This window comes from Dama dama, chromosome 8 (assembly GCF_033118175.1).
Source record: "Dama dama isolate Ldn47 chromosome 8, ASM3311817v1, whole genome shotgun sequence".
Taxonomy (NCBI): Eukaryota; Metazoa; Chordata; class Mammalia; order Artiodactyla; family Cervidae; genus Dama; species Dama dama.
This window is the reverse complement of record NC_083688.1, coordinates 3,466,465-3,480,115: the sequence shown is the minus strand read 5'-3', so window position 1 is coordinate 3,480,115 and position 13,651 is coordinate 3,466,465. Positions and strand designations below refer to the sequence as shown.

Sequence of the window (13,651 nt, the reverse complement as noted above, 5' to 3'; positions counted from 1 at the left end):
GACCAGGCTCTAGCTGTAATATCAGCCGCCACAATTCTAAGAATTGTCCTCATGGAAATGGAAACCAACCAAGCCTGGAGCTAAAGATTTCTTGTACCTAAAAGAATCGAGATGATACTGGTTAGACCACTGATGGCCAATTTCAAGATGACTGTCAGAGCTGACTGTACTGTTTCTATATAGCCCCTTCCCTCTGCCTTATGGGCTTCACTGGTGGCTCAGTCGGTAAAGAAGCATGCCTGCAATGCGGCAGACCCAGCTTCAATCTCTGGGTCAGGAAGATCCTCTGAAGAAAGGAGAGGCAACCCACTTCAATATTCTTGCCTGGGGAATCCCTTTGGACAGAGGAGCCGGGCAGGTTCAGTCGCGGGGGTCACAAGAGTCAGACACGACTTAGTGACTAAACCACCGCCACTGGGTTCCTCCGTCTATGAAAGCTCCTGCCACCAGACTGTCTAGCGGGGAGAGCAGGCATTTGGACAGACATCCACCCTCTGCACCACCCACCACCCGATTGTCAGCGTCCAAAATAAAGCAAGCTTTCCTTTCTACCAACTGGCCTCTTTGTTGGCTTCTGAGTGATGAGCAGCCGGGACCTAGGCTCCGTAACATCCTAACAGTTGTTTGGGGGGGTTTTTTGGGTTTTTGTAAAGTAAATTCCTGATAACCTTCAATTAGTGCCTGACAAGGTCTGATAAGTGCCTGATGTCCTCTGATTGCCAGATATCCACTTCAGTGATGGCTATCTAGAATAAACACCTTGCCAGCCGCATGCCTATAGCGACCTTGCCAGGGCCATATGCCTCCCCTCACTAAGGCTCCTTTGTATTGGAGATTTTGGTTAATTTGATTCTTTTGGGCCACCTGTTGTTCCTGTTTCCATGCTTTACACTGATGCTCACATGGCTTAGATTCACCAATAAAGGGTGACTACACAAACCCCTAGGCCCCGCCTTCAACCCCAATAAAAGCAGAACCCCAGAGCAGTGGTCTCCAGCTTTCTGACCTGCTGTGGGGTCCCAGGTGCGACGTGTCACTTCCAGGTCCTGTAAGTAATAGACCTTTATTCTTTCAAAATTTTCTGCTGATTACTGCTGAAGGGCATCTTGCAGGAGTAACAACCCTACTGTCTGGTCCAGCCACCACACTGGTTTCTGAGGGGTTAAGATCGCCATGTAACAGTTTTGCTAGTCACTGATCTCGGTAATCAGTGGTTTAACACAACCAACTTGTATTTCTCGCCCAGGCAAAGACCACTGAGGGTCTAAAGAACTTTCTCCAACAGGCGTCCTCCAAGCTGTCCAACAAGCTGTCCTCCAAGGACTGAGGGATCCAAGCTGCCTCCATCTTCCAGTTCCACCAGGAGGGGTGGGGAAAGACAGAGGCTTCGCATATGGTTTTCACCTCATTCCAGCCTGGCAGTGGGCATCAGCATTGATGCCCACGTGTGTTCTGGCCAGATTCAGTCTCCTGGGTCTAACCTGGAGGGGGACCCGGATAATGTGGGGGGAGCAGGCAGAATGGGGATGGGCCCCATAGCTTTGGCACACTGGCTTTGGGGGGATGTGTGTTGAGGAGTGTGAACTGAAGGTCATGGGAGCTAAATTCTTAGCAGTATTAGAGGGCAGGAAAAGGGCATCAGTTTTCAAAATGAAAGCTAGTCTCTCTGAGGCTGAGGAAGAGAGAGCAGCCAGCCCCGTCTCCAAACAGGCGAGCACTGGGAATGAGGAGGCAGCAGTCTCGGGGGAGGGAAACACCAGGACAGTCTCTGGCTTTTCCCAGATGGGGGCGGGGAGGAGAGGAGAAGAAAGAGGAGCAAGCAGAGAAGGTGGAAACGCTGTCCTAAGTCAGGGGCAGCGGCCACCTGCCCCACTGCAGTCCCTACCCGCCTGGATGAGTTCTCACCACCTCCTGAGAGGCTTCCATGATTCTTGGGACTTCGCTGAGGCTTAGAATGTACTTCCTGTGAATGGCAGGTTTATGGGATGAATGAATACAAGTAAATGCCGTTTCTTATTCCCAAATAGCCTATTTAAAAAAAAAAAAGAAACCTTGTTCAACAGCAGATGGCCATTGCCCTCTCCTGGAAGTGGGTTCAGGAAGGTCACACCCAGACTCTATTATGGGAATTTATTCACTCAGAAGTGAGACCCGTTGGAAAGATGCCAAAATATTCTAAAATTTTGGCATCGGCTAATGGCACATAAGTTTTTTTCTATCCTCAGCTCTGTCCTGCCAGCTGATAAGAAGAAAAAGGGTTGCCTAGGCGCTGAGGCATGCCAAACTCTTAGTCCAGTAACTGGCGATATCCCCACCCCATCCCCTATCCCACCAAACCCCAAGCTCCCAGAGGGCTCAGCTGTTTAACTAGAGTTCAGAACAGACAAGGCAGTCACTTTGAGAAGTCAACTTGAGATCCTCTGAGAAGTAGATAGCCAGAAACGAATACTCAATCCCTGATGATTGCCTGCCTTGATGAGAGGTTGTGTCCTGTGTGTGTGTACGTGAGTGTGCATGTACATGCAGGCACCTAGGAGCCCAAGCCTGCACGTGCCTGATTTGGTACGACAAGAAGGGATCTGTGCACAGACGTGTTGTGCGGGAACGTGAACATATTGTGTAAAATGATGTCTGCACTAGAAGATGAGCATAGAGTGTGTGTGCATACACAAGCGTATGTGCACGAGTAGGTGTGTGTTCTGTGTACAAGTGTTTAAGTGTGAACGAGATGGTGCTGCCTTAGTTCTGGAGAAAAACACTGTGGATCTAACCCCATGAGCAGAATTCCCAAGCCTTGACTCCAGTGTGGGGGTGAGTAAGCTACATCTATTGGGGGACACACAGCCTACGACCTCTGGGATCTCCCGGTTTGGTGGGATGATCTGGTCACAGCCTCCCAGGAACTCTCAGGAGGGTGAGGCGCATGGAGGTCTCAGCAGTGTATCATGGGGGAAGAGGTGGTTTTGACCAGTAAATCGTGTGACAAAGCTGGGACACGCCCCCTCCACGTGTCCTGTGTGCCCGATGAAGGCAGCCACGCTGGATCCCCCCTGGGATGGAAGAGCGTGTCTGTGATCTCCTTTAAAGACTCTCTTCATCAAGATCGTTGAATGTGAACAGGACAGCAGGGGCCGGGGCAGAAGCTGGACCACCTTTTAGAGGATCTAAGCTGGGCTGTCTGTATTTCTCCCCCACAGAACCCGCAGCATGAAGACCCTCCTGCTGCTGGCAGTGATCATGGCCATCGGTAAGGGTTGAACCTGACCTCTGGCCACAAGGGGCACAGCCCAGGGAGGGAGGCACCCTCATCCCCCAGCTTCCCTTCCCAGCGCATCTGGCCCTCTCTCAGAAGTGGGGGCAAGGGGGTGGCAGGGAGAGGCAGTGGGAGGTGGTAGGGTCCCAGGCCCCATCACCAGCTGCTTTTCTTCCAGGCCTGCTGCAGGTCCATGGAAGTTTGCTGGATTTCCGGAAAATGATCAAGTTCACGACAGGAAAGTCAGCTCTGACCAGTTATAGCCTCTATGGCTGCCACTGTGGTGTGGGTGGTAGAGGAACCCCCAAGGATGCAACTGATTGGTAAGGCCAGCCCCAGCCCTCCCTGCCCTCTGCCCACCTGTCGCCCCAGGGCTGCCGGGAGCTGGAAAGCTCCCGTTACCCCATTTGCACAGAACCCCAGGAAGTCCTGGATGAAAAAGCAACCAGACTGTTGGACATTCTGCTCTAGACTGTACCAATGTCCAGGGGTCTCTGCCCAGAGCACAGGCCTGAGAGCACAGGGCACTGGGCTCCCTGGAGCCTGGGGAGGAAGCCCCAAGAGCATGGTCTTGTCACAGGTGCTGCAGAGCCCATGACTGTTGCTACAGAAACCTGAAGAGTCGCGGCTGTCGCAACAAGTTCCTGAAATACAACGTTACTTACCAAGAGGGCGAAATCATTTGCGGTAAGAAAGAGTCTGACAACTCCTCTCAGCCTCCTTGGTTCATTGTCTCCCTCTGGGCACTCCGCTGAGCAACAAAGATGGATACAAAGGGACAGTGTCCTTGCCTCAAGAATCTCACAGTGAACTGGGAAGTAAAGAAAATCGACGTACAACATGGTAGACTCCGACCGGAAGTAAGAAAGCTGGTGGGGCTCTGAATATAGCCTGCGGCTCAAGGAAGCTCCCTGAAAGTGGTGAATTCTAAACTGAGTCTTCAAGGCTGAGAGGAGTCAGGGGAAAGGAGAGTTGGTTGGGAGCATCCCACAAAGAGGACACAGCAGAGTCCAACGGGCCAGAAGGAACTGTACCCATTCTGGGCTGCAGAAGGGAAACGTGAGGATGAGACAGAGTGATGAGGGATGATGCTGGAGAGACGGGAAGGGGCTAGGTCAAGTTCCCAAGGCTGTGTTGTATTTAGATTTTTGTCCTGAAGCGGTAGACAGTCCTTAAGGAAAGGAGTTAAAACCCAGAATTGCATTTCAGAGGCTCTGGCCAAGTGTGGATGGAGATAGAGAGAAGGGGGAGCCAGGAAAAGGACATTGCCATCTTGCAGAAAGTAGATGGGAGAGTTTGACCTATAGCAACGGCAGTCAGGATGGAAGAGTTAGAAAGTCCTGTCAAAATATCCTTGAGATGGAATCAGTGGAGCTTGGTGGTTGACTGGATAAGGTTACTGGGAGTTGCTGCTTGGCTGTACTACTGCTTTGGTGGTATAACTGAGGAGGGCCTGGTAGGAGAGAGCAGGAGGGGTTCCACTGGGAGTATGTTGAGCTTGGAAGCTTCCAGAACATCCAGGGAGATGGGCAGCAGGCTGCTTGTGAAAAAACTCGCAGCTCAAGGGACGGTCTGGACACAGATTCAGGAGGCAGCTGCAGAGAGAGTTGAGGTACCCACCCATATGATGTTTAAAGGCCGAGAAAGGAGACTGAGGAGGGACAGTCAGAGAAGGAAGAGAAGAGCCAAGAAGGTTGAGGAGCTGGCCAGGAGGAGAGGATTAGCAGCAGCCGGTTTAATAGACGGGTCCTCCAGGATAAGGGCTGACCGGGCTCCTTGGGTTTAGAGGCAGAAAGACCACTGAGGACCTCAGTGGGAGCTGTTCCCATGGATCTGTGAAGGCAAGGCCAGATTAGAGTGGGTTGGGAGGTGGGGGGGAAGTGAAGAGAGACTGCGAGTGTAGACAACGTTCTGGAGCAAGTTTGCCCGTGGAGGGGAGGAGAGGGATGGGTGGTGGCCGGAAGGGATTGCCTAGTGCCCCAGGCCTACTGACCCATGAGTGAGATTTTGAGAAACCACGGACTATTCCTCAACAGCCTGAGGTCTCCCAGATCAGAAAGCATGTCTTCCCATCATGACCTTCCACAAGGCTCTGTGGCTTTAGCAGGCTCTGGGTGACAAGCAGCAAGATGCCCAGCTAACAGAGGCTCAGAGAGGGCGAAGTCTGACTCTCCTGTGACAGAGTCTGGGAGAGGGCAGTGCCAGGGCGGGGGCAGCTCCTCAGCTGTGTTGCCAAGGATCCAGTCTTTTCCCAACCGTCTGCTCTGCCACATTGGCAGTGTGATTCCAAGGCACAGTCTAGGGCTCCAAGAGTTATGGCTTCACCCTACGGAAGAGGTTTTCCTTTTGCACATCTTTCTCTTGAGAGAGGAAATTCATCCTTCCCGGAAGCCCCCAGCAGACTTTCCCTTGTGGCTCATTGGTCGGGGCAAGAGCACATGCTCCCCAGACACTAATCACTACAAAGGAAACAGGGGTGACCATGACTGGCTTACACCTATCAAGACCCATTCCCAGGCCCCAGGGGCCAGGGGCTGTGGACCTGAACACATCTGCTGGGGAGAAGAAAGAGACAGTGTCTCACAGCAAGGCTTTTCACAGAATCCCAGTGCATGACTGCTGGTGTCCCCATGAGACGGGGTGTGGGCTTCCTGAGGGCAGGAACTCTGTCTCCCCATCAGTCAGCAATACCTGGACATCAGGGCTTGTCCCAGACTAGAAACCCTGGGAGAACAGGGGCTGTCTTTTCCCCCAAGAACTTCCATAAAAATTCATGGAATATTAACGAACATCCATTCTATGTTTATTTATTGTGATTTCAGAGGATACGGATGATTGCAAGAGTCAGCTGTGTCAATGTGATAAAATAGCTGCCAGTTGCTTCGCAGCAAACCTGAAGACCTATGATAAAAAGTTCCGCTTCTACAACAAGTTTCGGTGCCAAGGGACGACTCCCCAGTGCTGAGGGCCCCTCATCCTGGAAGCCTTTCCGCCAAATGCTGTTTCCTTCCCTAGCACCCGACTCCCTACCCTAGCCATGTTCCTTGGCAAATGAAGAAAAACCCCTCTCCCACCCTAGAGCCCAGCCAGGAGTCCTTCTCTCCCCGGACAGAAACCTTCCATCCAGAATGAGAAGCTCAAAGTCTGGGTGTGTATACTGGCCCCTTTCCTCTGCTTTTTTGGACAGCAAGATTTTTCCTCATTTTCCACTCTTCTTCAAGTCCAAAGTCATATTTAACTGCAGCAGCTACACCCCTGGTTGGCTCTTCTGAATAAAGCAATTCACTTGGCAAACTATATGCATATGTGTGTGTGTGTATATGTACTCATGCATACCTGGACATTCACACACTACCCCCAGGCCCTTCTAGTGTGAGAACAAACCAGTACTTGTACAATAGTACAAGTGTAAGGACTTGAAAATACAAACTTCAGTGTCAGACTGGCTGAGTCAAATCCCCACCACCACCACTTCCCTCATCTAAGTAGAGATCACTCTGGTATTAAGTGCACAGGCTTGTTGGAGAAGTAAAAGGGATAACGGATAAAGCACTGGGTCTGACATGTCTGTCCTTATTATTACAAGCAAAACCCAGCCTCCCACCTCTCCTACACTGGGTAAAGGCAACTCCTGCTGGCCTGTTGGGGAAAAACGGAAGTGTTCTTCCTGATGTTTTGGGGATCTATAGTCCAAGCCTCCTGTGACATGCGTTCTTCTCCTATGTTGCCAGCCCAGAGGTGGGCCAGTGTAACACTGGCATTTATCCCCTCACCCCGGGCTGGCTTCCTGGGCTTGTGCCCCAGGCAGAGTCCCAGTCACTGCGCCTAGCTCACTGCTCTGCTCCAGCCATCTCAAATTGTTAATGACGTGGAATCCTGCATTTTATTCTGCACTGGGACCCACAGATTCGGTAGCAAGTCCTGCCTTCACCAGCTGCTTCTGCTTTTCTAATCTAGGGTACCTCTTGGATAGTCTTACCTGGACCAGAAGTCTTTAATAATCATCACCAGAGCTGCTGGCTGTGTACGGTGGGGAAGGGCTCTGGGAAACAAAGAGTCCATGGCTTTTCATTGGCTGAGTCCTTACCAGGAAGGATGAGGAGTCTTCCCTTCTTCCCACTGGACCCTTCTATCCTTACAGGATGTGATAACATTCCCCTTCTGGTCTCCTGACACTATTTGATTGAGGTTTCTATTTATTCATTTATTACATAACTTTTTTTTCATAGGCTTCCCTGGTGCCTCAGACTGTAAAGAATCTTTCTGCAATGCAGAAGAACCGAGTTCAACCCCTGGGTTGGGAAGACCCCCTGGAGAAGGAAATGACTACCCACTCCAGTATTCTTGCCTGGAGAATCCCATGGACAGAGGAGCCTCATGGGCTACAGTTCGTGGGTTCGCAAAGAGTCAGATGTGACTGAGCACCTAATACTTTCTCTTTGGGTCTTCCCTGGTGCCTCAGATAGTAAAGAATCCTCCTTCAGTGCGAGAGACCTGGGTTCAATCCCTGGATTGGGAAGATCCCCTGGAGAAGGGAAAGGCTACCCACTCCAGTATTCTTACCTAGAGAATTCCATGGACAGAGGAGGCTGACGGGCTAGAGTTCATGGGGTTGCAAAGAGTTGGACGTGATTGAGCAACTAAGACTTCCTTTTGTAAATGTGTTTTCAAATTAGTTTCTTTAAAAAGCAGAGTAAGTGCTCGCTTCGGCAGCACATATACTAAAATTGGAACGATACAGAGAAGATTAGCATGGCCCTTGCGCAAGGATGACACGCAAATTCGTGAAGCGTTCCATATTTTTATTCATGTCAATGTATGACAAAACCCACTGCAATGTTGTGAAGTAATTAGCCTCCAACTAATAAAAATAAATGAAAAAATAAATAAATAAAAAATAAAATAAAAATAAATAAAAAGCAGAGTAAAGAAAAAGTAGGAAACAGAGAATATAGAAGTTCAACCATGATCCTGATATCGGAAGCAACCACTGGTAATAGGCTGACACTTGTAATTATCAGCAGCTGCAGAAAACTTTTCCGAGCGCTGACTGTCCCGAGTGAGCAAGTCCATCCCGTGTAAAACGGCAGCCATCTTCCCCGTGACACTCCCGCCACCCCCACCCATCACTGCTGCCTCATTCCCTCTTGCTTCATCACCACCTAATATTCCACAGCTGACTCTTTTTTTAACTTTTTATTTCTATCAGTGTATAGCTGGTTAATAAATAATGTTGTGAGAGTTTCAGGTGAGCAGCCCTACATATACGTGTATCCGTTCTCCCCTAAAACAGCCTGCCACATAACAGTGAGCTGAGTTTCATGTGCTATAGAGAAGGTCCCTGTTCATTACCAACTTTAAATATAGGAGTGTGTACCTGTCCATCATCCATCCCCTGGCAACCATAAGCTCATTCTCAAAATCACAGTTGACTCTTAAACAACAAGGATTTGGATTCCATTTATACTAGGATTTTTTTTCAATAAATAGGCACTACAGTAATACATAATTCAAGGTTAGTTGAACTGACATATATGGGGAATCGTTGACACCTAGAGCAAACTAAAGTTAGGCACAAATTTATGACTGTAAAGGGTCGGTGCCTCTAACCACGGTGTCTCTCAAGGATCAGCTGCATATCATTCACTTATTGTGTCTTTTGTTTTATTGCCTGTCTCTCTCCACTAAAATGTAAGCCCCATGAGAGTATTTTTGTTTTTCACTAATGTACTCCAAGTGCTAAAATTAGTCCTTGGATGAAGGAGGCTGAACATGAAACCAAGCAATGAAGCTTGAATTCTTAGGATAATCCTGAGAGATGGAAAAGGAGAGGCAGTCTGTGACGTCACCAGAGTCCTTGAGTGCTGGGACCTGGACATGGTACCGGGGGCCACCAGGATACATGGGGGTGGGGCAGTTTGCCTACCATAGAAACAACAGTATTCCGAAATTGAGTTGCTTAATAAAAGGCAAAGGTCTAGCCCATCACCTCTGAACTTCATGTAGGCCTAAAACAAATGGCCATGAGAGCAAAAATGTTGATGGAAAAAATGCAGGACGTAAACATTCAGAATTATGCTTAATTTGGGGCTTTACTGAGGACTTCAGCCTGGATACAGTCTCTCAGGTAGGTCTGAAGACTGTCTTCAGGGGTAAGGGAGGAGCCAGGATATATACGAATTTTTGCAAAAATGGCAAACAAACAACAACCCCCCAAAAAAGCCCCAGGTAGTTAACATCAAAAGATATCTGCAAACTAAAGGAAAACCAGATATCTCAAGTTAATGAATTTGGTACTTTTCTATGTATTAAAAGAGGCAAGAATCTGGGCTTAATGCAATCATTCCTGTGATATACACCTTACCTATCTAGGGCCTGTATCCTGTTTTCCTCTGACCCAAATCCCCTCAAGGTGCACTGCCAGGGGAGGCTGCTGGCTTAATGGTCACACCATCTTCTCCTTACTGAGATGGCAGGAGGCATTCTTTATCTGCAAACCCCAAATTGCAAGGACCCACAGAGATCCCTGAAGGGTTTTTTATTTCCTAGGAATTTGTACCAGGTACCACAACCTGAGTAGCTTAAGCACAGAAATTTCTGGGCTCTCATTTTGGAGACCTGAACTCTAAGATCAAGGTGTCAGTGAGGTTGATTCCTTCTAAGGTCTGTGGAGAAAGGTCTGTTCCTTCCTCTCCCCAGGCTCTGGTGGTGACCTGGCCATCTTTAGGGTTCCTTGGTGTATAGAAGCATCCCCACCACAATCTCTGCCTTCACTTTCACGTGGGATTCTCCCAGTGAAGATGTGTGTCTTTGTCGAAACTTCTGCTGCTTCTAAAGACACCAGTCATCCTGCATTAGGCCCACACTAATAACCTTATCCTAACTCATCACCTCCACAAAGACTATGTTCCCAAAGACATCCTGAGATCTTAATGAACATCAGGATTCAATGTAGGAATTTGGTAGGGACAAATTTGGTAATCAACACTTCACACTGGTCTAGCTCTTCAAGGTCTAGTATCTTCAAGACGAATGTTGCCTGAAATGGTTGAGTCAGTACAGATAGGGTCAGTTCAGTTGCTCAGTCATGCCCGACTCTTTGCCACCCCATGGACTGCAGGAGGCCAGGCCTCCCTATCTGTCACCAACTCCTGGAGTTTACTCAAACTCATGCCCATTGTGTCGGTGATGCCATCCAACCATCTTATCCTCTCTTGTGCCCTTCTCTTCCTGCCTTCCATCTTTCCCAGCATCAGGGTCTTTTCCAGTGAGTCAGTTCTTCGCATCAGGTGGCCAAAGTATTGGAGCTTCAGCCTCTACAGCAGTACTTCCAATGAATATTCAGCACTGAAGGTGGTAAAAATACACAGAAGAACTGTACAAAAAAGATCTTCATGACCCAGATAATCACGATGGCATGATGACTCACCTAGAGCCAGACATGCTGGAATGCGAAGTCAAGTGGGCCTTAGGAAGGATCAGTACGAACAAAGCTAGTGGAGGTGATGGAATTCCAGCTGAGCTATTTCATATCCTAAAAGATGATGCTGTGAAAGTGCTGCACTCAATATGCCAGCAAATTTGGAAAACTCAGCAGTGGCCACAGGACTGGAAAAGGTCAGCTTTCATTCCAATCTAAGAAAGCAATGCCAAAGAATGCTCAAACTACTGCACAATAGCACTCATCTCACATGCTAGCAAAGTAATGTTCAAAATTCTCTAAGCCAGGCTTCAACAGTATGTGAACCGTAAACATCCAGATGTTCAAGCTGCATTTAGAAAAGGCAGAGGAACCAGAGATCAAACTGCAAAACATCTGCTGGATCATTGAAAAAGCAAGGGAGTTCCAGAAAAACGTCTATTTCTGCTGCATATGACTATGCCAAAGCCTTTGACTGTGTGGATCACAACAAACTCTGGAAAATTCTTCAAGAGATGGGAATACCAGACCATCTGACCTGCCTCCTGAGAAATCTGTATGCAGATCAAGCAGCAACAGTTAGAATTGCACGTGGAACAACAGACTGGTTCCAAACTGGGAAAGGAGTACGTCAAGGCTATATATTGTCACCCTGCTTATTTAACTTCTATGCAGAGTACATCATGAGAAACACTGGGCTGGATGAAGCACAAACTGGAATCAAGTTTGCCGGGAGAAATATCAATAATCTCAGATATGCAGATGACACCACCCTTATGGCAGAAGGTGAAGAAGAACTAAAGAGCCTCTTGATGAAAGTGAAAGAGGAGAGTGAAAACGTTGGCTTAAAGCTTAAAGCTTTCATGATCTTCAGAAAATGAAGATCATGGCATCTGGTCCCATAACTTAGCGGCAAATAGATGGGGAAACAATGGAAACAGTGACAGATTTTATTTTGGTGGGGCTCCAAAATCACTGCACTTGGTGACCACAGCCATGAAATTAAAAGAGGTTTGCTCCTTGGAAGAAAAGTTATGACCAACCTAGACAGCATATTAAAAAGCAGAGACATTTCTTTACCAAAAAATGTCCATCTAGTCAAGGCTATGATTTTTCCAATAGTCATGTATGGATATGAGAGTTGGACTGTGAAGAAAGCTGAGTGCCGAAGAATTGATGCTTTTGAACTGTGGTGTTGGAGAAGACTCCTGAGAGTCCCTTGGACTGCAAAGAGATCCAACCAGTCCATCCTAAAGGAGATGAATCCTGGGTGTTCATTGGAAGGACTAATGCTGAAGCTGAAACTCCAATACTTTGGCCATCTGATGCGAAGAACTGACTCATTTGAAAAGACCCTGATGCTGGGAAAGCCTGAAGTCGGGAGGAGAAGGGGACTACAGAGGATGAGATGGTTGGATGGCATCACCAACTCAGTGGACATGAGTTTGAGTAAGCTACGGGAGTTGGTGATAGACAGGGAAGCCTGGCATGTTGCAGTCCATGGGGTCGCAAAGAGTCAGACATAACTGAGCTAGTGAACTGAACTGAACAGCATTAGGCACCAGGTGCCCCAAGTATTGGAGCTTCAACCTCTGCATCAGTCCTTTCAATGAACCTTCAGGGTTGATTTCCTTTAGGATTGACTGGTTTGATCTCCCTGCAATCTAAGGGACTCTCAAGAATCTTCTCCAGCACCACACTTCAAAAGCATCAATTCTTTGGCATGCAAGCTTTCTCTATGGTACAACTCTCACATCCACACATGCTTACTGGAAAAACTATCTCTTTGACTACAAAAGATAAACTGTACATAAAGCAATGAGGTGATGCTGGTCAGACCACCAATGACCAATTTCAAGATAACTCTGAGAGCTGACTGTACAGTTTCTGCATGTAGCCCTCTCCCTCTCTCTGTAAAAGAATATACCTGATTATCTGTTGGACAGGTGTCTGCCCTCTGTACCCTACCCCCACCCTGTAGTCAGCATCCAACAGAAAGCAAACTTTCCACCAACCTCTCCTCTTTATGGCCTTTTAAGCGGCAGGCAGCCGGACCTGAGTTCCGTAACATCCTGACAGTTGTTTCAGGATTTGTTTGGTTTTTTGTAAATTAAGTGCCTGATGACCTTTAATTGGGGCCTGACAACCTTTGATTCATGCCTGATATCCACTTCAAAGACAGCTATCTAGAATAAATACCTCACCAGCCACATGACTACATAAATTGCCATATTGCTTCCCCTCTAAGGCTCCTTTGTATTGGAGATTTTGGTTAATTTGACTCTTTTGGGCACTTGTTTTTCCTCTTCCAGCACTTTACAGTGATGCTCACATGGTTTAAATTCACCAACAAAGAATGAGAACACAAAACGCTAGGCCCCCACTCTCAACCCCAACAAAAGTAGAACCCCAGACCCGAGATCTCCAGCTTTCTCTCTACCCCTGACCTCCCCGTGGGGTCCTAGGTGCGCCGTGTAACTTCCAGATCCTATAAGTAATAAACCTTTATTCTCTCAAAGTTTTCTGATGATCATGGCTGAAGGACATCTTCCAGTAGTAGCAACCATACGGTCTGGTCCAGCCACAACACTGCTTATTAAGGGGTTAAGAGTGCTATGCAACACTTTTCCTAGTCACTGATATCAAAGATCAGTTGTTTAACACAAGAAACTTGTGTTTCTCACCCAGACAAAGACCACTGAGGGTCTGCAGGCCTTTCTCTGACAAGTGTCCTCCATGCTGTGACTCAGGAATCCAAGCCGCCTCCAGCTTCTGGTTCCAACGTGAGGGGGCAGAGAAAGCCTGGGGCACTGCACACATATTTACCTCATTGCAGCCTGGCATGGCCGTCAGCACTGATGCCCACATTTTCCTGACCAGATTCAGTCTCCAGGGCCTAACCTGGAGTGGGGGCTGGAGAACGTGGGGAACGAGCAGAAAGGTGGTGGGCATCACAGGCTCTGCTCTCTGCCTTTTGA

The 13,651-nt window shown here is 48.2% G+C and overlaps 1 protein-coding gene and 1 non-coding gene across 2 annotated transcripts; both read left to right on the top strand.

Moving 5' to 3' along the window:
• Positions 1 to 942: 942 nt before the first annotated feature.
• On the top strand, positions 943 to 6,550 carry LOC133060562 (phospholipase A2, membrane associated-like). The gene is made up of 5 exons (XM_061148066.1): positions 943 to 1,048; positions 3,198 to 3,247; positions 3,432 to 3,576; positions 3,834 to 3,940; positions 6,076 to 6,550. The coding sequence occupies exons 2-5, from the start codon at positions 3,208 to 3,210 to the stop codon at positions 6,216 to 6,218; spliced, it is 435 nt and encodes a 144-aa protein (XP_061004049.1). The 5' UTR covers positions 943 to 1,048; positions 3,198 to 3,207; the 3' UTR covers positions 6,219 to 6,550.
• A 1,400-nt stretch (positions 6,551 to 7,950) lies between these two features.
• On the top strand, positions 7,951 to 8,057 carry LOC133061101 (U6 spliceosomal RNA). The gene has a single exon (XR_009693931.1). It is a non-coding gene; the product is annotated as a U6 spliceosomal RNA (small nuclear RNA).
• Positions 8,058 to 13,651: the final 5,594 nt, after the last annotated feature.

Coding starts and splice junctions, on each gene's coding strand:
- LOC133060562 (XM_061148066.1), top strand. CDS start 3,208: ATGAAGACCCTCCTGCTGCTGGCAGTGATCATGGCCATCG. Junction 3,248..3,431: donor GGCAGTGATCATGGCCATCG/GTAAGGGTTGAA, acceptor CTTTTCTTCCAG/GCCTGCTGCAGGTCCATGGA. Junction 3,941..6,075: donor AGAGGGCGAAATCATTTGCG/GTAAGAAAGAGT, acceptor TTGTGATTTCAG/AGGATACGGATGATTGCAAG.